Below are 25,168 nucleotides of genomic sequence, written 5' to 3'. Positions count from 1 at the left end.
TGGGTCCTCTTTTTGTGGCTCTAGCAGTGAGGGACACGGAGAGGCCAGTTCCGGGAACATAATTTCTTTTTGTCCTTCACACCACAGCTACAAGAATGGTCTCCATGGTGACGGCAGCTTCTCAGAGGTGTCTAGGTTTTCTTTTTCTATATTTCCCTGAATGTCTAAATTATGAATAATCTGTTTAGGTAACCTGCTGGAAAGTTTTCACATGTATGTGAATATCAAGAAATATATACTTACATATTTTCTTAAAAACAGGCTGTTACGCATTTTTTGGTACCTTTTTTTCCTCACCCCAAAAAGAAAAAAAAAGAAGAAATGAGGGTTACCTTAAAAATTTTCAAGTTAAACAAGACTCAATGAAAGAAACAGTGCCTTCATGTTCTTCAAAGGCTTGTGAGCCATAGGAGCGATGGAGCTAACCTAGTTATGCTTCCTTTAATGTGAAATAGCTATTTGCCTGACATCTCATTTGCATCTCACCAGCACATTGAAATGGCTGGGACATTGATTTTTTTCTAGGGCTCCCTTTGAACATGAAAACGTTTTTTTTTTCCCTTGTGAGAGCAGCGATAAGAATGAATCGATAATTACATTGTTGGATAAAAATGAATATAAATTTTATTGAAAAACAACACCAGCAACAATGTGGGGGCAAGCATACAGCTCCACAGCCACCGGCCCACACAACTCAAAGCACACATTATGAGAAGTAATCCCATCTGAAGATCTCCAGCCACTTATTCCAAATGAAAAGAAGGTATAGACCTCAGATAAACTGACATGGGACACAGATGCACACCACCTTTGCCAACTTTGCCAACAGTGAGCCACGTGGTGATACATTAACCCTGTGTTTGCTGTGGGGAAGCCAGTGCATCCCAAGGATTACTTGGTTTGGAGAGAACCTAGTTCTGGTTAGCATGGCTGGTGAGCCTGGCATCCCAAACCCCAGAACACTGGGAATACTTTTCTACTTTTCAAGTCCTTGGAGAAGAGAATTTCACAAACTTCCTTGGCAACTTGTCCCTCCTGCTTAACAACAGGAAATAGCTCTTTCTGTCTAGCCTAAATCCTTCATGCTTCAATTAATCTGTTTACTTCCTTTTAATCTCAGCGGGCTGTGAGGAGTTTGTCTGGATGGGACAATGTAACATATGGGGGACTCGCAGTGATCATAATCAGATTGGAAACGGAGTCTAGCTGCGCTGGTGGCGCTTCTGGAACAAGCTGCAAAGAAGTTTAATTGCAGTTGTGGTAATCCCTCTGTGCCTTGATGCCCTCACCTACCCTGCCCTCTGCACCCTTCTGCCTGTGAGTGGAGGCTGCCGGGCTAGGATTTACAAGTCTTCTGAGCGCAGTGGGAAGGCGGGTGCCAAAAGCTCTCTGAGTTTGATCAGTTTCAATCCTTCATTGGCATGGTAACGACTGTGGTCCAGGCTGTCCCATCCAGTCATGTCCAGCGTTTCTGGGCAAAAGACTCCTAGTTCCTATCATGTTCCACGACTCCCATCACAGCTCGAGCAGGCCACAGCTGTGCTCCGTGTACACACAAGGAAGTGCTGAGAAGTGCGGCCATGCAGCCACGAGAAGCACCCAGTGAATTGAGCATAAGCAACTCAACAGCATTTTTCAAGTTGTGCGTAGAAAGCCGGTGGGTGACAGGTCCTTCCGGCCGCACCGAGGTTCGCAGATCGGCAGCTCCGCACTACGGACACCAGGGGGCGTCCGTGCCATTCCACCGGCCAACCGTGAAACAAACGGGATTTAAATGAAAGACTTCAAAATGCAGACCCCAGATTTCTACCCTGAGCAGCATGCAAGTAAAAATTCATGAGGACTGGATTGCATTTCATGTATTTTCACTTCAGTGGAAAGAAATGCAGGTGGCTTTCTGACTGTGCCTACAGCTGTCTTTACAAAGGGGGTGCCTAGTTAAACTACCAAGGAGGGGCATGCGGAAGCTCGGTGGGGGCTCTGGTTCTTGGGACAGCTCCTTATTTGTTGGGTGGCATCCTCTGCACTCTACAGAATGTGTTGATTAATTTTATGGTTTTTTAAAAGACGCATGGCACTCTCGACAGCAGTAGCGGTGATGTCCACCGTGGCAGCCAGCTCTGGATCCAGTGAGTGCCATGAGTCATGGAAGACACTTATTATCTTGACGAAACACAGCACATTTCTTTCAGGCCATAAAAACCACAGGCGTGAGAAAAGGCTGCTTGGAGGGGTACAAACTCCCCTTGTTTCCCTGTGGTGCTGCACACTGAGCTGCTTCTGGGGCCTTTGTGCATTTTCAGGCATGAGTGGCATGGTGCAGATCAGCCTGGGTGGCAGAGCCTATCAGAGGGCCCTGGCCACAGGCCAGGGCAGCTCAGCCCACCAGGGGGATGGTCCTTTTGGCCAATGTCCCCAGCTGTGCAGAGGATGGCATCACTGGGACCTGGCTCTGTGCCAGGTCCATGGTGCGGGGGTGGGGACCTTTGGAGGAAGGACTGCTGGGCGATGATGGGCTGATATGCTAGGAGCCTGAAACTTCAGACAGGCCTGGGGCTGGGAATGGGTCTGGCAGTCCACCTCTCCCAGCTCTGGGATGGCAGGGGCTGGGCCCGCTTGCTTAACCTCCGCAGCCCCAGCATCTAGCACAGTGGCTGGTGCTTATCCAATGCCCACGGACATTTACTGAATACGTGAACGTGAGGATGACACAGTGGAGGAGGCTCTGAGAAGGCTGTGGGGAGCCCTGGGGGCCCCAGCCGTAGCTGAGCCTGGGGGCACTGGGAATTACAGCATGAAAAGGAGGGAGGCAGTGCTGACTCTCAGGGGTGGGCACAGAGATAGGAGGGGCTGCTGAGCTGGAGAAGCTATGGGGTTGTCAGGGACTATCCGGAGGCATCTCCGTTTGCAGGGATGGTGTTGCAGTGGCCCTGTGGGCTTCTCTCGTCCTTTCTCTCCATTGCCCTTGCTGAAGCCAGCTTTTCCACTGTTTCCATGGCAATGCTGGCCCCAGGCTCTGCTGTGGGCAGTGGGGCCTTCGCGGGCCTGAGCAAGCAAAGGGCCCTGGACTGTCCCTATAGAAGGGTAGCATGCTGGGGGTCTCTCTCCTTAGAGAAAGGGAGAAAGGGGGATGGGAGAGGCTTTTTCCTCAGGAAAAGCACAAAACAGTTCCCAAGTCGAGATGGCCCCAGCAGTAACTTTGCTGGTAGTGACTCTTTGGGGACAGGCAGAACCCCTTTATCACACAAGCCTCCTTGGCACTGTCACATATGCACTGCTCATGCCTGACCTCCCAGCCAGGCTCCCCGTGAAAGGCACAGGCAGTGGTGCCTGAGGCAGGAGTCCAAGGCAAGGCTCAAGAGGGCCTGGAGGGCTCCCCCACCTCCTTGGACAGAACTGGCTGCTGATTGCTCCTCTAAGGAGCACAGAACCCAAGGTTGCGGGGTTGCTAAGGGTGTCCCTTCCTCCCTTGCCCCCATCCAGGATGCCCATGAGTGGATACTGACTGCTCTTTGCTTTGGAGCCTCACCGTGCCTTTCCTGGTGTCACTTTCCTAGCTCTGAGTAGGGGCTGTGGGAGATGAGCAGCTGCCAGCCAGTGGTGAGTCTGGGAGCTTCCTCTCCACACCTTCTTTTTCTAGGGCTCTTGAAGACCAAGGAGAGTCTAATGCGAAGGCAGGGGGCATGGGGAAGATGGGCAGGTCTGGGAAAAAGTGACAGTCCAATATTCCGTGGGGTCCAGGAGTTGGCCAGAAATACCGTGATGGAGTATGACTCAAGGATGACTCAGCCTTGCAAATCACGTCCCTCTCAGCAGAGAATTCTCACACCATTGTGTGAAAAGCTTTCAGCCTGGGCCTTATCCCTGAGTTCCCACATCAACCCTGTAACAACAACAGTATGAGAAGGGGCCACTTGGGCAGTGGCATACAGTTTACAATACCTTGGATTTACATAGCACCTTTTTCTTCTAAAGGGTCTTTGCCTCTGTCCCTGCGGTCTTTGCCACAAATTTCTTTGTGCAGCCAACAGAAAACAAACAGAGCAGCTCCTGTGGCAGAGCAGGGAGACTGAGGCAGAGGCTTAGAAGTGATTTCATGCAGACTCAGATGTGTCCAGGGCTCTTTTCACTTCCCTGGGGCCCTCCCTGGGCAGGCCTGGCCTTGACTCTCTGGGAGGGTGTGGCAGCGGCTGGGGTTTGGGAGCGCAGCCCCTCACTGGGCGTTCACTTTGTACTTGAGGATGTAGGAATAGAAGTTGTGGTTGGCGTTCTCCAGCACCATGACGTAGACTTCTTGGCAGCCTGCTGTGCTGCAGCTGCCCTCCCAGTAGCCCTCGCGGTTCAGGGTCAGGGGCCATGTGTCCTGCCCTTTCACCAGGGCCTTGGCGATACCGTGAAGCTTCAGTTTGAACGGGATGTTCCGGTTGGCAGGAAGCACGCCTGACAGAGGCTCCAGCAGCTCATTGTCCTGCCCCCAGTTGCCAAAGCTCTCTGGGAACATGGGCCAGTTCACCTTGGTGTTGGTGCAGCACAGGAGGTAATTGAAGACAAAGATGTAGTTGCCTGGTTCCTGCCTCTTCTTGACAAAGATCTTGAGGGCAAACTTCCCGGCATGAGGCAGCTGGACTTTCAGCTCTGTCCGCTTCTCCCGGTGCAGCTGGAAGATGTAGCGCCGCTGCATCTCCTCGGTGATAAGGCCATCGTCCCCGTGCAGGGAGGCCAGGATGCTGATGCCCTCATCCACACCGAAGCTGATGGAGCAGCGCCCATCACTGGTGTGGATGATGGGGTCAGGGTGCGAGGGCTTCAGGATGCCCATCTGCTCCGAGAACCAGCTGGGGCCCACGGGCTGGTGCAGGTCAGCGGGCAGTCGGGCCCCAAAGTCCACAAAGTTGCACTTGAGGGTGTACTCCAGCACCGAGCTGTAGATGTCAGAGCTGCCTTTGGCAAAGATTTGCAGATTGTGGGTGCCCATGGTTGGGGGGTACACTTCCAGCTTCATCCCGTTCTCCCTGAGGCTCAGCAGCCCGTGCTCCTGCTTGCCATTGAGCATGAACATGAAGAGCGTAGGGGTGCAGCTCTCAATGGTGACCGTGGCCTTCCCGTTCACTGTGGGAAGAAAGCCAGGCCAGGTGAGACAGGTCCAAGAGTGCTGGTAACCCTGATTTGTATGTAGTGTGTAGTGCAGTGCCCATTTCCATGGTGTAAATACTTTCGCTATTACTGTTTTTTTTTTTTAATAGAAAAATTCTTTAGTCAAAACAAGTTTGCATGTTGACACTTACGGCTTAACTAGAAAAAATCTGTCCAAATCCAAATAGATAATGACTGGTTTATACAATATTATAGCAGAGCTCCTTTGAAACCATGAGTTCTAGTTCCATTATAAGACCCTTCAAAAGCAAAAATCAAACTATTGCAATTGAAGAATCAAATTTTTTATCTGAAGATGAAAGCAATTCAGTTTTCCATGATTACCATTACTGATTTAAAGTGACCCCTGACCTCGGCAGCACAACACTGGAAGGGGTCTCAACCCCCTATAGGTGGTTCTTTTCCAGAGAGCTGGAAGACAGGGTCTCAGAGGAATATGTGCCCCAGCTGTAGAAGCACACCCCACCCACTGATTTGCACTAGATGAAAGCTGCCTGGAGGCTTAGCCTGGCTCCAGAGCCCTTGGGGAGAGGGTCAAGGGGCTTATTGTCTGGGTTCCTCAGGTCTTGCTTTCACATTGCTCCTTCTAGCATCTGTTCATTACATTGTCAACAGCTGACAGGTCCACACTTTACCTCAATATTATAACTGGTTGGAGAGACTTCACTCCTGGAGACAGTTCAGGGGATGGGGTCACTTCCCTGCTCCCTGCCTCCCCCAGCACCCTAACTCTCACAGAGGTGTGTCTTAGCCATGTTTCTGGAATAGACCTTGAAGAGTCAGTATCTACACAGGAGAGGGTGTTGCTCCCTCTGCCACTCCCCTTGACCTGCTGTTTTGTCTTCCTCTGTCTTCATTACTGTTTCTTGGGAACAGGTGGTCAGGTCCCTGGTCTTTACAGCCTCACCCACTTGGACCTTCCTTCCTGCCTGGAAGAACTGCAGGGAGGGGCAGTGGCTTCCCTGTGAGCCTCTCCTCAAATTTCCCTTGAATGCCAATCACCTACCCTAGTCCCAGCCAGCCTCTCCAGCCTCTCACATGAATGAGCACAGAGGAAGGAGAGAATCGTCTGGTCCATGCACCCTGGTAACCTTTCCCCATTCCGGGTCAGATGCTCTTGCTGGGGAGACAGAGCCATGCCCGAACTACAGGATGGTGTCCCTGAGACTTTCCATCGAGTCTGCCAGGAATCCTCTGCCTCCAGGTTGCTCAGCTGCTCTACCTAATGCCAGCTCCCAACTCGGGCATAGGAAATCCCCACCCAGGCCAGCAGGGATTATCTTATATGGCCCTTATAGCGGCCCTCTCCCATCTGCCTTCTTCACAGGGATCCTTCATCTCAAAACCTTCCCTACCAACTCCTCGCTCACTTTATATTCCCAAACTACTCAAATGAGTGACCCCTCCCCACTGCCTGTATTTCTTCTTCACCCATTAACTAAAAAAAAAAAAGTTATTGTTAAGTTGATCCCAACTCATGGTGACCCCACGTGTGTCAGAGTAGGACTGTGCTCCACAGGGTTTTCAATGCCTGATTTTTCACAATTAGATCACCAGACCTTTCTTCTGAGGCATGTCTGGGTGGACTCGAACCTCCAACCTTTGGTTTAGCAGCTGATACGTTAACCGTTAACCATTTGCACCACCTAGGGACTCCCTCCACCCGTTACTCTCTGCAATCTGGCTTTTGCTTCCACGCTCCAGAGTCTTCAGTGACTTCCTAATAACCAGATCTCTTAGACCTTGGAGAATCTACGCTGCTGGAATCTATGCTGCGTTCCCAGAAGTCCTCCACTCCCTGTGTGTCCATGATACTCTCTAGCCTGCTCCCCCACCTCTCTGACCACATTGCCTGGTTTCCACTGCGACTCATCTCCCCTCTGTTACATTAATTGTAGGGGTTCCTCCTGCTTTAGTGCTGTTTTCTTTGTCTGTATTCTCCACCGCCTTCAGCTGCTTCGTGGCACATGTGTCCCATGGTAACTTCAAAGGCAAGTGGCCAAGAACAACAGGCTCACTGTTCCCTCCTGGTTGAAACCTTCCTTGCCAGTCACTTTCTCTTTTAACTCAGCCCCTCGATTTCTCACAGCCCCTTCCTTCTCCATCTTGCACAGCATTGGTTGTGAGCAGGTCTCTCTTCTACACAGTGAGGTCCAGAAAACCTATGTGATTCACCTTGCGGGGGTGGTTCCCTATCTGCCACCTGCACACAGGAGCCCAAAGGCTCCTGCAAAAAGGCCTACCTGGCCTCTCCTTGCTTGCACCCCTTCTGTGGCTCCCATCAAACTGGAGATTGTGGGGAGGCCTGCCCCCTCCTGCCTTGCCAGAATCAACTCCCTCATCCTTGGGGCCACAGGGCATTCTTTCAGATCCTACAGGGCCTCCCTCGATGCCTCAGGGCACTCACACTTTGTTCCCTCTTTTTCCAATGCTCTTCTCTTCTACCTCTTCCCTGAAATCCTGGATAAGGTCTCAAACCTTAATCTTCTCAGAAGAGGCCGAGTTCCCTGGAAGCCCCTCTCCTAGTCCCTAGATCTCATTTTTCAGGGAACTTATCACCATTGTGATTAGCTGATTATGTAAGCCTTTTTGCGTGATGTCTGTCTTTCCTGCCAGGTTATGGGCTCAGTGGGGACTGGGCCAGGCCTCTCTTGTTTCTTGCCATGCCCTAGAGCCTGGCCCAAGATGGTTCTTGCCAAAGGTGTGTGAAATGACCAGGAAGAGGTGAGGTAAAGGATCGACAACCACTTGGTGTCCCCTGTAGGTGCCCTGTGACTTCTCCTCCTTCCCCACTTGCTCGGCTCGCTCTCCCTGATCTCAGCGGCTTGCCACCGTCTTGTCCTCCTCCTTGCCTTCCCTTTTGCCCACACTTCAGTTTCCCTCTTTTGCTTCCTCCCCAGCCCCATCCTTAACCTAACTACCTACAAAAAAGAAATATCCTTTAAATGTTTATTATGAATATGGAATCAAATATTATGTTACTATAAATTAAGAAATCTGGTGTTCATATGTTTATCTCTTGAAAAGGCCAACTCAACTCAGTGGCATTCGTTTTATGTTGGTTTGGCCTGGTGACAACAGACAGAGCAGGTTCTCCAACTGAAGTGCACACAGGAAACAGATTCTCAAAGTGAACAACCTCAAGCTATTATTTTAGCAGCAGGAGCTGCCAGGCATTTGTGGTTTTAAAAAGTCTGTGAGAGCTTAGCAACTTGGTTAAGGAACTGGGAGGTGGAAGAGCCAAGGCAGCTGGAACTAAACTGGGGCCACCTGTGCTCCCTGCTGTCCCCTCACTCCACAGTGTAGGGTGGGGCTTCCACAGGCCTCTTGTGCTAACAGCCTACATGAGCTCAGGGCCTGTGTCCTGCATGTGCTGAGGCCCCCTGATGGCAGAGACAGTGTGGACAGGCAGTCCTTTGCTGAGGTGTGGGAGGGTGCTCTGCAGCATGCCCAGGTTGTGTGCCCAGCCCTGGACCAGAAGCTGGGGCTCTGGGGATGCATAATACACAGTCCTCTGGGGAAAGCCCAGTGAAGCCCATGACCACAGTTCTGGGTCCCTGGGCCTGGCTCCCAATATGTCTTGGAGTGTGCAGCCACGCAAGACTTCACTGGGGAGGTGGGGTTTGACAAATGTCAGCCCAGGCGAGCCCTGGGGGACAGCTAAACTTGGTGTTCTGCATTGCTCTGCCTCAGGGAAGCTGGCTGGAAAAGGCTGGATCCTGTCTCCAGGAAGAAAGCAGGGAGCTGCAGCAGAGAGGGGTCCAGGGAGGCTGACAGCCAACATGTATCCCATCTGAACTTGGAAGGCTCTTCTTCAGGGCAGCAAGGGAGGGGTGCTGAGGATGCCAGGCCGTACCCTCTGTAGACCCAGCCCTTGTCTAGGGGTTCTGGAGCTCGGAGGCTGGGGACTCTGCTGTGGTCCTCTGCTCTGCTCTATCTGCCTGGAACACGTCCATCCCCACCTATCTCCCAGGACGCAGCTCAGCAGCCACCTCCCTCAGCCCTCTGAGGTACAGCTGCACCCATTGTCCTGGAAGATCCCTGCCCTCCTTGACTAGCTGGTTAGATCACTAATATACACATACCAGCTCTGCTGGGTCAGTACATTCTCTCTGCCAGGAATTTGGGAGAACATGCATGCTAGTCAGCTTCTGTCGAGCACTTGAACTGGGAGGGTGTGTGGAGCCAGGCTGAGACAGGCCTCTTCTCTGCTGGGTGAGCTGAGAGACTCAGCATCCAGGCCTGGCCCCCATGACAGGCATTTGGGCACTAGGGAAATCTGTGGCCATCCAGCGCATCCCCTTCTTGGCTTATGCTGGTGTAAGCAGGGGTTTGCCCTGCAGTGGGACCTACATCCTGCCCTGATAGCCTGGTGGCCTGTACACCCTGGGTACAGGCCTTACACTGGGCTCACAGGTCATGCCTGGGCCCTGGAGGGCAGGCCCTGCTGCCTGCTCCAGCCACCTGCTCTGGGTTACCTGTTCTGATCATGGAGGTCTCCGGGTGGGCACTCAGCATCCCCTTGTTGTAGAATTCACTCTTGTGATACATGCCGTTCTCAAACTGCCTCAGGGACTGAGGAGGTTTTAGCAGTTGCCAGTTCTTGTTGTCTGGGAAATGGTCCTCAATGAACAGTGCAGGGTGGGTGAGGAAGTAGAATTCATTGTAGCTGGAGTGGAGGAAATGCTGGTGAGTAGCCAAGCGGGGTGAGCAGCCACTGCAGAAAACAGGCCTGCCCACCCCTCACCAACTCTGCAGAAGATGACCTGCAGAGAGGCCTCCTTTAAGCTAACATACCCAGAGGAGGGTCCTGCCAACACTCCCAATAGAAAGAGGCACCACATCTGATCTGTGGTAGATGCTTTCAGAAATAGGTGCCAAGACAGGGTCTGAGACCCCTTCTAAGAGAAGCCCCCAGCCCACAATTGTGGCCCACTCCGAGCATCCTAGGGTGTCTGGTGGGCAAATGGGCTCTCCCTGCTCTCAAAGCCAAACAGAAATGTGAAGGGAGCAAAGGCATAACCGGAACCAGGTGTCAGACAGTGGAATTTTGAGAGGGCAGGGAGAGAAAGTGGCTGAGTCCACTCCCTCCATCCACCCCCTCCCCTAAGCCTCTCTGCCCAAAGCTCTGTGGTTGGGAGGCCTTCTGTGGCTCCTCCATGTGGGGGGTCAGTCAGTGATGGGGTCAAGATGGAGAATGGGAGGTTCTTTCTGAGATAGAGTGAGGCCTCACTCCGCCCAAGGCAAGCGGTGCTCAGAGCTCACAAAGGGACAGGAGCATGTCTGTGAGTCTGTGAGTCCAGTATGTGTGACTGTGTGTGCACGGGCATGTGGTCGGCTGCTAACCAAAAGGTGGGCAGTTTGAACCCACCAGCTGCTCCTCGGGAGAAAGATGTGGCAGTCTGCTTCCATAAAGACTTACAGCCTTGGAAACCCTATGGGGGCAGTTCTACTGTGTCCTACAGGGTCACCATGAGTCATTGAGTGTTGAGACTTAAACTCCAAGATTTAAATATCAGAGGGAACACTCAAGGCTTTTCTGAATATAAAGGAACCTGAGCTGCTGATGGACACCTTGGTCCATGATGAATGCTGTGACCTTAGGTTAAGGCTGGGGGTGGCCAGAGCATCGGAGGACAGAAATGCCCCAGCCAACTCGGGCACCCCAGCTGCCCTGCCCCACAGTGGCTCACAGTGGCTCTGCCCCACCGACAGCACTCTTCCCACAATGCCATTACCCCTTCCTCAGAGCTGTAATCTGGCCTCACTCTGCTCAGAAAGGAGGAGCCCTGGGGCGGGGGAGCCTTGGAAGAGAATTCCGGCATCCTGCATAGTAATAGTAAATGGGCCCCAGGCCGGAAGGGAGCCTGCAGACAATTAAAGAAGCATGCAGCCCTGCCTTCCTTACATGTGGCCTGTAGGCAAACGCTGGAGGCTTTTAGTGCTTTAGTGGTAGAAGCTATAGGGAGGCCAAAAGGAGATTTAGTTAGTGGAAAGTGAGATGACCAAAAGTTCTGGGTCCCCCCTAAGCTTGTGGAATGGAGTGTGTCTGTAAGGGGGCGGCCAGCAGCCAGGTGGGGGCCACCCTGGCTCTCCCCTTCTCCCCCCAGCCCTTTCCCACCTGCTGCCTCCTTCAGCCTCACGCCCCATCCGTTTCCACTGACTAGATGCCCAGAATAATTGAGACGGGTACTTACAGGAAGGTGAATTTGGAGGTAGTCTTGTCCACCAGGCCGCTGCCCCAGGTGCTGTCCACCAGGTGCCATCTCCCCTCCAGGTACACAGCATTCCAGGCATGGTCGAATTCCCCAGAGAAGCTCTGACCTATCTGGTAGCCAAAGCCCTTGGAGTAGCCAGGCACCGTCATGCACTGCACTCCAGCGATCCTGGGGGCAGGACGGGGCCTGAGAGGTGGCTCCTCTGGGGCCCGCCTCCCATGACTCTGTGTGTGGTCCCAGGCCTCAGGCACCGTCTGCTGTCTATCAGTCTGTCTGTGTCTCTCCTTCTTCCTGTCTCTCACATGCTCACATATAGACAGCCTTGAGGGCTTTTATCCCCAGGGACTGGGGACCAGGGGCCTGCAGTGCTGGCTGGGCCTGCCAAGTGCAGAAAGGCTATGGTCTCCGAGGTCCGCTCCTAACTCGAGACTACAACTCCTTTCTGACATGCTTCTCCCCACAGCTTGCCTGTTGTGCTCTGCGACTAGTTCTTTGGGAGGATAATGGGGGCACAACAGTGAGGATTGCCTCGAGAATATGGGAAGCAGGGAAATGATGTTCTTGGAACACAACCTGCACGTCAGGGTGAGAACAGCTGTTGGAGGAGCCAGAGCAACTGTAAATCTGTAAGTACGTGACTGAGGTGTTGGGCCTAGGTGACACGGGTGGGTGTCATGGAAAGGTGCTGGACATAGAGGTCCAGAAGAAACATAAGCCTTACTTCCTGCGCTATCTACTGCTCACGAATAGTCTGGGAACAGAAAGAGGTGTTGTGTCTGCGTGGAGCCGGGGCACAAGAGGGGACCCTAGGTGCAGGCAAGCGAGGGTCTCCAGCCCATGTCAGGATGGCTTGGGTGTGATGCGCAGGTCTGTCTTCTGTGAACCTGGTGCTAGGGCCCCCACAGTGCATACCCCAGAGCACTGAGGTCACTTGCTGACTGCCCTTGCCACATTTTGGAGTCTCCTGAGCTGTCTTGCAGAGAGTGGAAATGCTGAGTAGTCAACCTGACTTTCAGGGTTCCCTTGAATGTGCGTTCCCCAACCGATCACTAATACACTGACACAACTTTCTGGGAGTCTAAATAGTGGGAGGGGGCACTGGTCACAACTGGGGGGGTCACATAAAACTAGGTGTTTGTCGCTGTAACCCCGAGGCCCAGACCTGAACTGTGGACACAGCCCCAAGGCCAAAGCAAGACCCCTGAGAAGCACACAGGCCTCAAATGTGGCCCTCTCCAAGCAGCCTGGGGTGTCCAGTGGTCAGGGTCTCCCCCTGAGAGTCCTTTCTCCTCAGCAACACTGTCCCCTTCAGGGCGGTTACACATGGCAGCTGAGGGGACCAACTGTGCAGACAATTCCACTGCTAGCCTGACCTAGGGACACCCCAAGGTAGCACATCTGAGGCTTTTGTGTGAATTGAAAAAAGGCACTCCTTCCTCAAGACGCTTCCTTTCACTTATGGAAAACTGTTATAATAAAAACACAAATCTATGATATCCAGAATGCACGTGGTGCTGCCTGCACAGACGGCCTGACTCTGCACAGTGCTGACCCTGTGCTCAGCACAGATGAAACCCTGTCCTGTCTCACAGAGACTGCCCTCTGCTGGCTGGGCCTGGTCTCCATGGAGCAGGTCTGCAGCCTCAGTTGCTAAACAGGGGACCATGGAGCCTCTCAGGTAGTGAGGTAAAATGGCCACGCATTTTACTAGAGGAATTGGGGGAAAATTTCCTCATAAAAATAAGATTTAATTAAAAATTGGCAAGATACTGAGTTAAACAACACATCTACACCTACCTATCATTTGGAGAGTCGATAAGGCAAAATGTGGGGATCAGATGAACAGATTCTAATTTCCTGTCATCGGGCGCTACTTCACGTGCACGTAATGACTGTGTAGGGCCGTGTCTGCCCTAGCCTTCTTCTCCTGCAGAGTCCAGGCCCCTCCTGCTGAGGTTCCTGCCTGAAGTTGGCCCAGGCCTCCTGGGCTCTGTAAGAAATTCCATGAGAACATACCAGCTGGCTCCTGGCCCCTGTGGGAAGGATTTCGGGAGCTTTCTAGAGGAGGTAGTGCCCACACCCTCAAAGACTGGATGAGGAGAAGAGAACTGTGGAAAATTTTAGTAAGATAAGAAATGCTCCCCACACAATGTTAATTGGAAAGAGCATAGAAAACTCTATAATCAGTATGATCTCTATCTACGTGGATGTATATACATTTGTACACATGGAGCATGAGAGACAGAGGGGGAAGGAGAGGATGAGAGAGAGACAGGGCTAAAGTGGCCAACATACGCTGATCTCTTGGTAATGGCATTATGGGTGATTTTCATTTCTTTCTTTAAACTTCTCCATATTTTCTAAAATCTTAATTCCTGTGCACATCAATTCCGAGTAATATGCGGAGGGATAATGGGAGTCCCGGGAACAAGGGCATTTCAAGAATGGCCTCTTTTGCATTATGGTGAACTGACTGAGTGGAGCTGTGGACCTCTGGACAGACTGCCCACTGATGCATGTTTTCTGCTGAGGGCCACCTGGAGTCAGGAAGGAAGAAGAACCATTTACCATCCATACAGCCTTCCAGGGGTTTGGGTAAAATGGAGCAGGCCCTGATGTGGGCAGCAGTGTTGGTCAAATTCTGCCCGAGTGGCCTCCTGGGAGAAGTAGGTGTCATCAAGAGTGTGTGCGGAGGGGCGAGGGCTCTCCTCCCACTGAGTGGGTGGAGGTAAGACCTGAAGAAACAAGTGGAGAGAGGAGTGAGAGGCCCCCCGCTCCTGAGAAGGGCTGGAGGAAAAAGAGAGTGAGTGGCAGGATGTCCACCTGGAGGACTGCAGCTGGAGTGGGGGAAGCTGGCCTGAGCCAGGACATCAGGGCTCTGCTTTCAGCTTTAACAGTCACCTCCGGTGTGACCTTGCCAGGCTCATGGTGGGGCAAATGGGAGACTGGCATTAAATGACCTCTAGAAGTCAAGTCCTCTCTGACATGCAGAGGAGAAGCTAGGAGGGTTGTGGGGAGTGCCTGAGTCAGAACAGAAGTGAAGAATAAACTCAGCTGGAAGCTTATGTTGTGCTTGACGATGATATGAGGGTATCTCATTACCTGGCAGCAATGTGCAAGATTCATTGGACAAAGAAAGTCATAATGTGAAACATTGTTGTTAATAACCCATAATTCTCAGGCAAAATATAGCAATCCATATATATAAGGTGACGACTGGAACTAGTAGGTGTTCTGTGTCCAGTGGCTGGTTGCTAGTCAGGGTGGCTCATGATCATTTCATTTCATTGAAAGGTCACAGACTATGTACAAAGCACTGTACCAGGTACAAGGGAGTACAATATGATGTGATGTAGTATAATAATTACATATAATATTCCCAAAATAAGGCATAATGCTGCCCTCCAGGCACTCGTAGTCCAGAAGGGGAGCAGACCCCTGAACCTTCCTAAAATGCCAGCGCTACGAGGCACGAGCCCAGGGGAAGGGGAATTAATGTTGCCTGTGCACACTGGGAAGCCATCGACGGAAGAGCAGAGGATGAGAAGCATTTCCAACTCCGGGAGTCCCTGCGTGGCATAAACGGTCAGCTATGAACCAAAAGGTTTGTGGTTCGAGCCTACCCAGAGGTGCCTGTGAAGAAGGCCTGGCGATCTACTTCTGAAAGATCACAGCCATTGAACCCCGTGTGGAGGGCAGCTCTGCTCTGACACACATGGGGGCTGACATGAGTTGGAATAGACTGGTCAGTAACTGGTTTGGTTTGTTTTTTAAAGAGCTCTGACCATCATCCTAGGGCCCAAAATATCACACAAGGAGACCTATTTATGACCCCAGGCTGCAGAATCCTGGTTTTTACTTTAGACAGTTTTGACAATCCCAATGCCACCTCCACACCTCGTGGCTGATGTGGATTCCAAGCCATAGGGAGAAAACGCAGGTACAAAACGCCCTGAGCAAGACCTCTCTGGAGCAGCCTGGAGAACCTGGAGCACCCAGAGAACCTGGGGGGAAGCTTTAGCCCTCTCCCCAGCAGGTGTTGGGGCTCAAGGACCCAACCTGAGAAGCCCTGAGGGGAGGGGCCCCGAGGTCCACACATCACCGCTACATGTGGCCTGATGGAGAAGAAAGGGGCAGAGGTGCAGTGAGGCAGAGGCCACTACCTGGCTGACCCTTAGCGACCCCTGAATGTGCCGCAGCTTCTATGAACATAGTAGCCTTGTTATTTAAACATGTAATTGTGTCTGATTCTGATTACAACCTGTTTGGTGCTGTGTATCCTCAGGTATTAATTGAGTAGCGTGGTGGATAAAGAATGTGATATGCAGAGCTAGATGGTACAGGCCCTCCCATAGCTCCTACCTACACGCACAGCAAGCACGACCACCGGGCCTGAGCAGCGGTGTGGCTGAAGTGTGTGGGGCAGGGGCAGGTTATTCAATAGGCAAGGTAAGCACGGTGTTTGCCTTGCTTACCAGATCACTACAGATTAGTAAGTACAAGGAAGTCTGTGTTCACCTTGCTTACTGGGCCATCTGTCCCTGTCAGGGACTGTAACTTTGAAAAGAGGCTTTGATTCTGTAGGAAGGTGCTGAGAGAGACAGATGCCAGCCATACCTAGAAGCAGAATCTTTGATGTGGTGAAAAACTGTGAAATTGTTCCCTACAGATGATCTGGTAAGCAAGGTAAGCACCGTGCTTACCTTGCCTATTGGATAATCTGCCCCTGCTGTGGGGAAGGGCAGGCAGGCCCTGCACACACCGGGCCCTGACCTGAGTGGGCTTCCCCAGCTCTGATCACCTTTCCCAGCATGTCTGAGCCACGCGGGGAAAAAAGGGAGGGAGGGAGGGAGGTAAGGAAGGACTGCAGCTGTAGGAAGACAACCAGGCAAGCTTACTGGGGGATCGGGTTGAAATTACTATGATTTCTATACTGCAGCAGGACAAACATGACTTACGTTTCACCATTTATGTAGGTAATTTCTTGTAAGTGTGAGAGTTCCTTTATGTTCCTGCGATGTGCTCCCCTTCCCCCCTTCTCACACTGCCCTTATGGCAAGGTCAGTGGGGTCAGCCTCCGACTCATGGTGAGCCCCTGCACAGTAGAAGGAAACACTGCCCTGTCCCGTGCCATCCCCATGGTCAGCTGCAGATAAAACTGTTGTGAGCCACAGGATTTTCATTGGCTCATTTTTGGATGGAGATTCCTAGGCCTTTCCTCCTACTCTGTCTTCGTCTGGGAGCTCCTCTGAAACCTGTTCAGCATCACAGCAGCATGCAAGCCCGACAGATGGGTGGTGGCTATGTGTGAGGTGTATTAGCCGGGAACTGGACCCAAGTCTTCCCCATGGAAAGCAAGAATTCTATCACTCAACTACCACTGCCTCCCAGTAATTTATAACCACACTCATAATCTTCACTCCAAGGTCCTGTTTAGAGTGAGATGTGACCTCAGCAACTTCTTCTCTGGCAGGTGAAGATTTAGGGGTTCAGAGAGGGAGGCTGACTTGGCTGGGGACACACAGCTATTGGCAAAGCAGCAGTAGAAAGCAGTTGTTGGGACACACAGTTCAGGGACTGTGAATTGCACCAGGCCTTTTTAAAATCAAGATGTTGTCTTACTCTACAAACGTCTGGATGGTATATTGGCTCTACAAGATGGTTTACTATTATGATGTAACTCATCTCTGTGAGCACCATCCCTTGGTGTTGCTATAGGGCTGGGGACTTGTCATGGGTTGAACCGTGTCCCCCCAAAATATGTGTCAACTTGGTTAGGCCATGATTCCCAGTTTTATATGGCTTTCCTCCATTTTGTGATTGTAATTTTATGTTAAGAGGATTAGGGTGGAATTGTAACACCACCCTTACTCAGGCCACCTCCCTCAAGACATAAAAGGAAAGGGAAGCAAGCAGAGAGTTGGGGACCTCATACCACCAAGAAAGCAACACCGGGAGCAGAGCGCATCCTTTGGACCTGGGGTCCCTGTGCCTAAGAAGCTCCTTGACTAGGGGCAAGGACCTTCCTCCAGAGCTGACAGAGGGAAAGCCTTCCCCTGGAGCTGATGCCCTGAATTTGGACATGTAACCTGCTAGACTGTGAGAAAACAAATTTATCTTTGTTTAAGCCATCCACTTGTGATATTTCTGTTATGGCAGCACTAGATAACTAAGACAGGGGTGTTTAGATGTCCCTTTCAGAGGCCTTCTGTGACAAAGTCAGGTTTGGGGATAATTTAAATAAATCTGCATCTCCCAGGAGGTTTAGAAGGCCACTCCTCATGCTTGGGGGCCTTGGGACCATGGGGGACATTGTGATGACTGGAAGTAGCCACGTAACTACACACATGCCTGCTCTCCTCTGTGACAGCAGGGGGGTGGATGGAAAACCAAGCCGACAGCTGACTGGTGACAACCAGCGCCCTCAGCATCAAAGCGCCTCACTGGTAATAAGCTCCTGGCTTCCTTGCAAGTCTCTTTGGAAAATCTGCTAGCTGGTGGTGTTACAGCATGATGACTGTGGGAGGGGATGCGCTGGAGGCTGGCTCTAAGTGGCAGGCGTCTGGGGAATTAAGCATGGCCCCTGCAGGGGAATTCAGCAGGATCAGTGAAGCCTGTGTGCAATCGAAGCCAAAGGAGAGATAGTTCGTGCTCTCTCCAGCAGAAAGTCAGAATGAACCTGGGCCAGCGGTTATAGTCAATCACCCTAACAACAACAAAAAAAATATTGGTTACTTGGGAAGGAAGATGAAGAAAAGAAAGATGTTTCAAAAACACCTGAACTCCCCACCAAAATACTTCATTAAGTCGGTCCTTAATGAGGCCATTGCAGGGTGGTAGAACGGACTGGCAGCAAGTAATGATGGCCACGTGGGTACAACACTTGCTAAGAGTTGTTACCCTGATAAGCAAGTCAGGATAAATTGGCAAGTGTGGATGACACGTCTTTGGTTACTAAGGAATTAGCTAATGAATTTACCAAAGCCTTGGCAGTTGTATTAAAGTTAGGGGAATTAACAAAGTGATGCATGGGCAGGGTTACTGATCTTTAAAGCAAAAGTTAAAAGAATTCAACTGTGAGCTATTGAATGTCGCGGGCAATGTGAGGAACCTTGTACATGGTAACTGCCAAGTTGAAAACTTGACTTTAAATGATGCAAACAAAATGTGGGGATGTGTTTTAATGATCAGCTCTAGGCCAGAATAGGGCCATTGCTAAGCATCTGGACCAGGTTAAAAAGCTGACAGTCCCACTCAAGGCAAGTGTCAATTTTCTGAGTCCATGCGGGCTGGGGTATAGTGTAGGAAAGGTCTGCAGAGCAAAAATACTCCAGTACTCAAGAAAGGCAGGAAAGGTTAAAAAAAAACAAACAACAGCAACGAAATCCTAAAGTCAGGTTCGCAAACTCCAAATTGCATGTTCTCATTTAGTCCTACAGCCCTAGGCACTATAGTCCCTGAGGCAAAGATGAGAAAACTGAGGCTCAGAGAGGGTAAAGGCCTTGCCAAGGAAACAAATATAATAAGGACTAGTATGTGGGTCTTTCTGGCTTTAAACCTGGTATTCCTTCTATACCATGAGAAAAAGTTTACATTGGATATCCTATGACTTAAAAAAAAACCTGAGAGTTTTTGAATTTAAATGAAAATAATACTATCCTGGAAGACATGCTAGGCACAAATGAAGCTGAAAAAATATTGATGGTTATGCCATTATTTAAAAAGAAAAGAGAAGAGGCCCATTTCACACACGTCTGCTAGGAGCAGCCTGCATTTTCCTGTCATTCTGTAAATATCTATTCAGGGCCTACTCTGTGTAGAATACTGAGATAGGTGTCTTGGGAGAGACAGAAAGAGGGGGAGGTGGAAGATGACAAGACCTGATTCTATTAGCGAGCGAAGGGATGAACACAAGTAATGTCCATGTGCATAGAACAAAGTCCAGAAAGAAATATGACAAAAAGGTATCAGTATTTTCTCTAAGTGGTGGGATTTGGGGTAATTTTAAATTTTCTTCTTTTTGCTTCTGTACATTTTATAAATTGTCTATAATGAACTTTTTTTAAACAAGTAAAAAAAGTATTAAATGAAAGATGGTAACACGAAACCAAAAACCCGTTGCCGTCAAGTCTATTCCGACTCCTAGCAACCCCAGGTGACAGAGTAGAACTGCCCCACAGGGTTTCTAAGGCTGTCATCTTCACAGAGGCAGACTGCCACATCTTTCTCCTGGGGAGCAGCTGGTGGTTCCAAATAGCCGACCTTTCGGTTAGCAGCTGAGTGATTAACCACAGCGCTATCAGGTAACACAGGAGCAGGTATATAAGGAGCGCTGACAACACCAAGAGAGGGAAGGGTTGCGGTGCCGTCTTCCAGGGTAGGATCTGGAAGGAGCATCAGGGAGAGGGGAGCAGAGTGAGCATAAGGAGACACTAGTGCAGGCAGTGCTAAAGGATGCAGGTCTGGAAAGCTGGTCGAGATCCGATTTTGGAGGACTCTGCAGGAGAGGGGGGGCTTTTAGTCTCATTCAGGAACCCAGGGCCAGAAAAGCCTGGGGCAGAGGAGCCAATGAGGAGCCAGGCTCCTGGGAGAGGCAGGCGGAGGTGCCTGGGTCTGGAGTTGGGGGGGTGGCCACGGGAACGTGCGGGTGGAGAGGGCTGCCGTGGCGGAATGGCAGGGTGGTGGCTGGGTAGTGTCCTCCGCACTCTGACTTGCCTTAGTTGCCCCTGTGCTGTGGTCTCAGGGGTAGGCCTTGGAGGTGAGGGAAGGGAAGAGCAGGAGCCAGGGCTGGAGGTTTGGAACAACACCAGGGCAAGATGTGTATCCATGTTTGGGGTTGGCGATGGAGGCTGGGAGGCAGTGCAACGGGGGGCAGGGGGTAGGAGTCAGACTAGGAGGTTATGTGTCCCCCAGGAGCAGGATGCCCTGTGATAATCATGTAGCATTACCTCATCACGACCGCCTGCCTGAGGGCTACACTTGGCTCCACAAGTTCCCACCTGCGGTCCTGGCAGGCTGACCTCTGGTGCCTGAAACAGCCCGCTCCTAGAGGCCTGCAGATACAGTGGGCAGCTGTTCATGGATCCCCTGGAGAGGGGACTCTGGTGGTCCCCAGGGCTGGAAGCCCAGCAAGCCTTAGAGAGAAAGCACAGGAAGCTGCGGGGTCCTCTGTGCTCCTCCGGCCTCGAGTCTGCCTTGAGGGCACCCAGATACAGACAACGTCCTCACCAGCACTTGCCCGTTCTCCCGCTCAGGCCAGAGCTGCCGCCTGTCCCAGCAACCCGGCCATTTGTCACTCCCAGGGCACTGAAACCAGAACCCAAAGGCTCACAGAGAAGCTGCTTCCTAGTTATTCAATAGCTTTTTCCAACTGTCACATCTTTTCACGTAGGACACTGTTTCCCGAGAGGGCTCCTGCACCAGCCCCAGGGACAGCCTTTCACAGTCCCCTTGACGGTGGCAGCCATCGTCCTCGCATTCCAGGCCTGCCACTCTTGTAACCTTCACTGTGCAGAGATGGAAGAAGGCCGAAAAGGGCCTTTTATAACCAAATTATCTCTGTGCATTCATCTGCCATTATGTTAATGCATCGCGAAGCTCGGCAGATGGTACAAAGTCAATTATGCTGGCTTTGTAAAGGGAGAAATCGACCTTTTTGGGACTCACTTGGATCCTAGAGCAGAGTTTGCAAACCTCCATTTCAGGCCTGGCATGGAGGCAAAGGCAGGCAGTATTTCAGAAGGGGGAAGGGCTGGGGTTGGGGTGGTCAGGCCTCCTGGGACTGGCTTCCTTTCAGGGAATACTTCTCCTACCTGCACATTTTCTCAAAGAGCCCGGCATAGCCATCACAGTTGGTCTTCTGGGTCTGCAGGATGTCGGTAACCTTGAAGGCTTGGCGGTCCTTCTCCTGGGCAGCTATGACATCATACTCTGGAGGATAGAGGAGGGGCTGTGAGGAACAGGGCCCAGGGCATGTGGTCCAGGCTAGGGCAGAGGAGACAGGGGGTCCTGTGTCACTGCCCCACCCCTCCGTGTGCCTTTGTCATCTTTTGGGTCCCCCTTCCTCAAGCCCTGAGAAAACATGATGGGCTGAGTGGAAACAGGGCCCCAGCCCACAGGAAATCTGGGAAATGTCACCTCTTTGCGTAGGTGGTGAGAGAAGGAGTAAGGCCTACTCAGAGCAGGCCACCTGGCTCCTCAGGCCTCTGAGGAGAAGCTGTGGGGGGAAGGAGCCACTACAGCCCTGGGGGTGAAGGTTCTCCACACTTGCCCCACCACACAGCCCTCACAGCTCGGCAAGCAGCTTATCTACCCCTGCTGTGGCCCCCAAGGCCAAGAGGCCTCATGCCAACCCACAGGGGGCACAATGGGCTATGGTTACAGCTTGCCCCAAATGGAGAAAACTGCTCTCCCTCAGTCACTTCCCTAACGAGGGGATGCCAATACTGGGAAGGGGCCATGAAGCCTGTGGTGAGGTCCTGAGGCAGGAGTCACTGTGGCCACTGAGGGCATAAAGTGAGACAGAGAGAGAGAGAGAAAAGAAAGTATGGGGTGGGGGATAGTAAAAGAAATTTTAGTAAACATTGTTTCTGGTTTCCGATCTTGCCTCTTTATAGCCCAGGCTGAGCTGGTGGGGTTGGGGTGGGAGGAGGTGGCCCCTAAGGCTCCACAGTCAGGCCTCCTGCCTATGCCAGGTGCGCTAATTCTTTAAGCTGTGTCCCTAACTGCCAGGCCAAGCCCAAGTAGCAGCAGGCAGGCAGCCCCTGTTGGCCTTTATGTCTCATGGTAAACGCTTGGAGTTTGCCCCTTGACCTGGTTCTTCCTTCCATTCCTTCAGGTTTACAAGACTCTCCAAGGGGCAACATCCCCTTAGCAACCTCCCTTGGGGCTGGGCTTTACCTGGTGAGACTCCCAAGGCTGTCCTGTGGGGAGCCATGGGCAGCCACACAGTCCCAGGTTTCCTGAGTGGCCCTGAGAGCCCTGGCAACTGGGCTGGGGTCAGTGGTAGAAGTGGCTGATGTGGGAACAGGGAGTGGGGCGAGGAGAGCCCACCCTTCCTGGCACTGGCACTTGATGAGACCTCTGGTGTCACAGTAACTTTTCAAAGGCTGTGGCTCCTCCCCAACCAACGGTCACCCTTCTTGGAAATGGCCTTCCACCCTGGATTCTCATCTCTGTGGAGCAGGCTTACGAGGAGGCCAGGAGTGAGGGGAGGCTGCTGCAGTGTGAAGGGCCCCAGCTCTGGCTGCTGGCAGTGGGCAGAGGGCTGAATGAGTGGGATCCCCCCACTCACAGATGTTCCCCTCCCCCCAATTCGATGGAGGCTGTTGGCACATGATGAGCCTTGCTCTCCTTGGCTAGTTTTCGGTCATTTGGCCTAGCTACCTGGAAGCACCTGTCCCCCCATCCTCCTTCTCTCTCCACATACACTGGTGATCAAGTCCCAGAGATACATCCTGGGAACAGGGGCCTGGGGGAGTGGCATCATGGGGTTCTGGAGCCTACCTATGTGGTGGCAGATCCAGATCCAGATGGCACGGACCCTCTCCAGGTCACTGTGGGCCTCCTGAACCAGATCGCTGACCAGCTCGTCCAGGCCACTCTTGACTGTCACCTGGGGAGGGGGAGTGGTGGGCCATGTTAGGGCCTGGAGGAGAGCTGTGGGGGAGCCCAGCGCCTTTCGATCTGCAGCCAGAGCCACTCTCTCTCCAGGAGGAGAAGGAGGGGTGGCCTAAAGGGACAAAGGCTGGGCTGAGGGTGACATGGCAAGGGGCCAGATGGGGTAGGCAAAGGTGGCCAGCTGAATCCCTGGTCCTGGAGCCATCAAATCTATCCTATGTAGATTCTGGGGCCAGCCAGGTGGGCATCCAACTGTAGCAGCCGTGGTCAAGAACAAACTAGCTTTTCTGGAAGGGGCCCTTAGCAGGAGGTGAGGGTGAGGGTGCTGGAAATGCAGCCCTGACCATGTTCAATCTTTCTAGAGCAGCTGGGGATAGTGAGTGCTTAATTCCTGCCACTGGAGCCCATGTCTCACTTCAGTGCCCACATCTAGGGTACTCCCTTGTCACCTGGAACTGTCCCACCATTCACATCTGATCTCCAGAGTCCCTCCCTCTGACCATCGTCCACCATACTGCTGGCTCTTAGACCTCAAGAAGACCTTTGGTCTCTTCTTTCTTCCAATCTCTCAGCTTTTCTTGGCTTCATTTTCTTGTGTCTACTCAGACTCCATGGTCCTTATCTTTCTTTGCTCCTCAGGACCCAGAACAGCACCCGAAACATTGCAGGCCCACACTACTGCCTGGATGACTCCTGACATAAGCCTGAACTTCAGTTCTGTGGATTCTGGTTCTTTGGTTCCCACCTGGTCCTACCTGGGTCTGGCTTGTTCTGTGGCTAGGTCTCTGGTCTCAACTGGACCTCTAGCATTGCTCTCCTGAGCCTGGTTAGCAGCCAGTTCCATTGCTTTTGGCAGCTGTTACAAAATACTCCACCCTCCTCAGCCTCTGGATACCCTCCTTCCCTCACTCAGCAGATGACCTGGCTTTGGACTCCCAAGAGGCCCAGGCAGGAATGCTGAACCCCACATCCTACCCATCTTTCCTTTCTCTCCTGCTTCAGCCTTTGCAGGGACTGCTCTTTGTCAATCAGTTGCCTCCCTCTCCTGCATCCTCACCTACTCCCTTCCTTTCTGGCTGTCCCATCCTCTCCATCACTCCCAGTGTCTTTTTAGGTACTGCCCATGTCTAGCCTCTTCTTCTTTGCCAAGCTCCTGTGGGGCTTCTCTCCTCTCACTGGCCCTACTTTTCCACCTCTTCTTTGATCCTCAACTTCCTGGGGTCCAGCTGAGGTTTCCAGCCCTCCTCTGAAAGTAAGAAGTAAGAAGCAGCAGAGGTGAGTCTGTCTTCATGTCACTTGACCAGCCTGTGTGGCTCACGCTATTGACCAAGCCTGCCCTCTGGAGCACACTCCTTGGATCCTCCAGACATGGATCCTTCCTGGCCTTATCCCAGCTTCTTTGTTGGCTCCAGACCATTCAGATGCCCTCCCCACCCAGCTCCCTCTCCTTAGACTGACACCCACCCTAAGGTTTCAGTGCTTAGTTAAATCTGATGACTCTCAAATTAGTGTTTCCAGCCCAGACCTGTCCACCAGCTCCAGACTCATCTGTCCAGTTACCCAGTGGTCATTTCTACTGGATATGCTACAGGTACCCAGAACCCATTGTCCTCCAAACAAACAAACTCATCATCTCCCCAGATTTGCTCCTTCTTCTTTGTTCCTCATGGTGAGGGGTTGCCCTGCCCTCCCCCTAGTACTCAATTCAGTAAGCTGGGAGACCCTCTTCCCCACCTTCCACCTCACTCCATATACATGAGTGATCAAGTCCTTCACCTCTGCCTCTAGCCCAGTATTGACCTTTTCTCTCTTCTCTGTCCTCAGTGCTGTCACTTAATGCAGGCCAAGCCTTCTCCTGCCAGGACAGCTGTATGTCCCCCAGCTGACACCCCTGACTCTAACTTGACTTTCTTGACCCATGCATTCATTCATCAATTCCTGAGTACCTATTGTGTGCCAGCCACAGAGTGGTGTTTCTAAAATTCTAGATGTTTTCCCTGTTTAACATCCTAAGATGCCTCACCGTGACCTCTAGAGAAGGGTCCAGCTCCTTGGCCCTTCTGATCAGACTCTTGGTGGTAAGGCTTCTGTCTGGCTCCCATGTGTCCCTAGTGCTTCAGCTCTAGCAGCTGCCTCCTCCCCACAGTCAGACATGCCCAGGCCCTGAGGTGTGAAAG

At 51.9% G+C, this 25,168-nt stretch overlaps 1 protein-coding gene across 2 annotated transcripts in view; it reads right to left on the bottom strand.

Moving 5' to 3' along the window:
* Nucleotides 1-646: 646 nt before the first annotated feature.
* KY (kyphoscoliosis peptidase) overlaps nt 647-25,168 on the bottom strand; it is a 57,335-nt gene continuing 32,813 nt past the window's right edge. For both annotated transcript variants that reach the window (XM_049870466.1, XM_049870467.1), the window contains 5 exons: nt 22,878-22,986; nt 21,185-21,302; nt 11,352-11,540; nt 9,633-9,823; nt 647-5,109 (listed from right to left, as the gene is read on the bottom strand). In XM_049870466.1, coding sequence (XP_049726423.1) covers nt 4,214-5,109; nt 9,633-9,823; nt 11,352-11,540; nt 21,185-21,302; nt 22,878-22,986 — 1,503 coding nt within the window. In that variant the 3' untranslated portion in view covers nt 647-4,213. The remainder of the gene's footprint in view (nt 5,110-9,632; nt 9,824-11,351; nt 11,541-21,184; nt 21,303-22,877; nt 22,987-25,168) is intronic.

The sequence above is a fragment of the Elephas maximus genome, chromosome 26 (assembly GCF_024166365.1).
Source record: "Elephas maximus indicus isolate mEleMax1 chromosome 26, mEleMax1 primary haplotype, whole genome shotgun sequence".
In the NCBI taxonomy this organism is placed as follows: Eukaryota; Metazoa; Chordata; class Mammalia; order Proboscidea; family Elephantidae; genus Elephas; species Elephas maximus.
The sequence above is the reverse complement of the archived record's forward strand: the minus strand, read 5'-3'. Positions and strand labels throughout refer to the sequence as shown.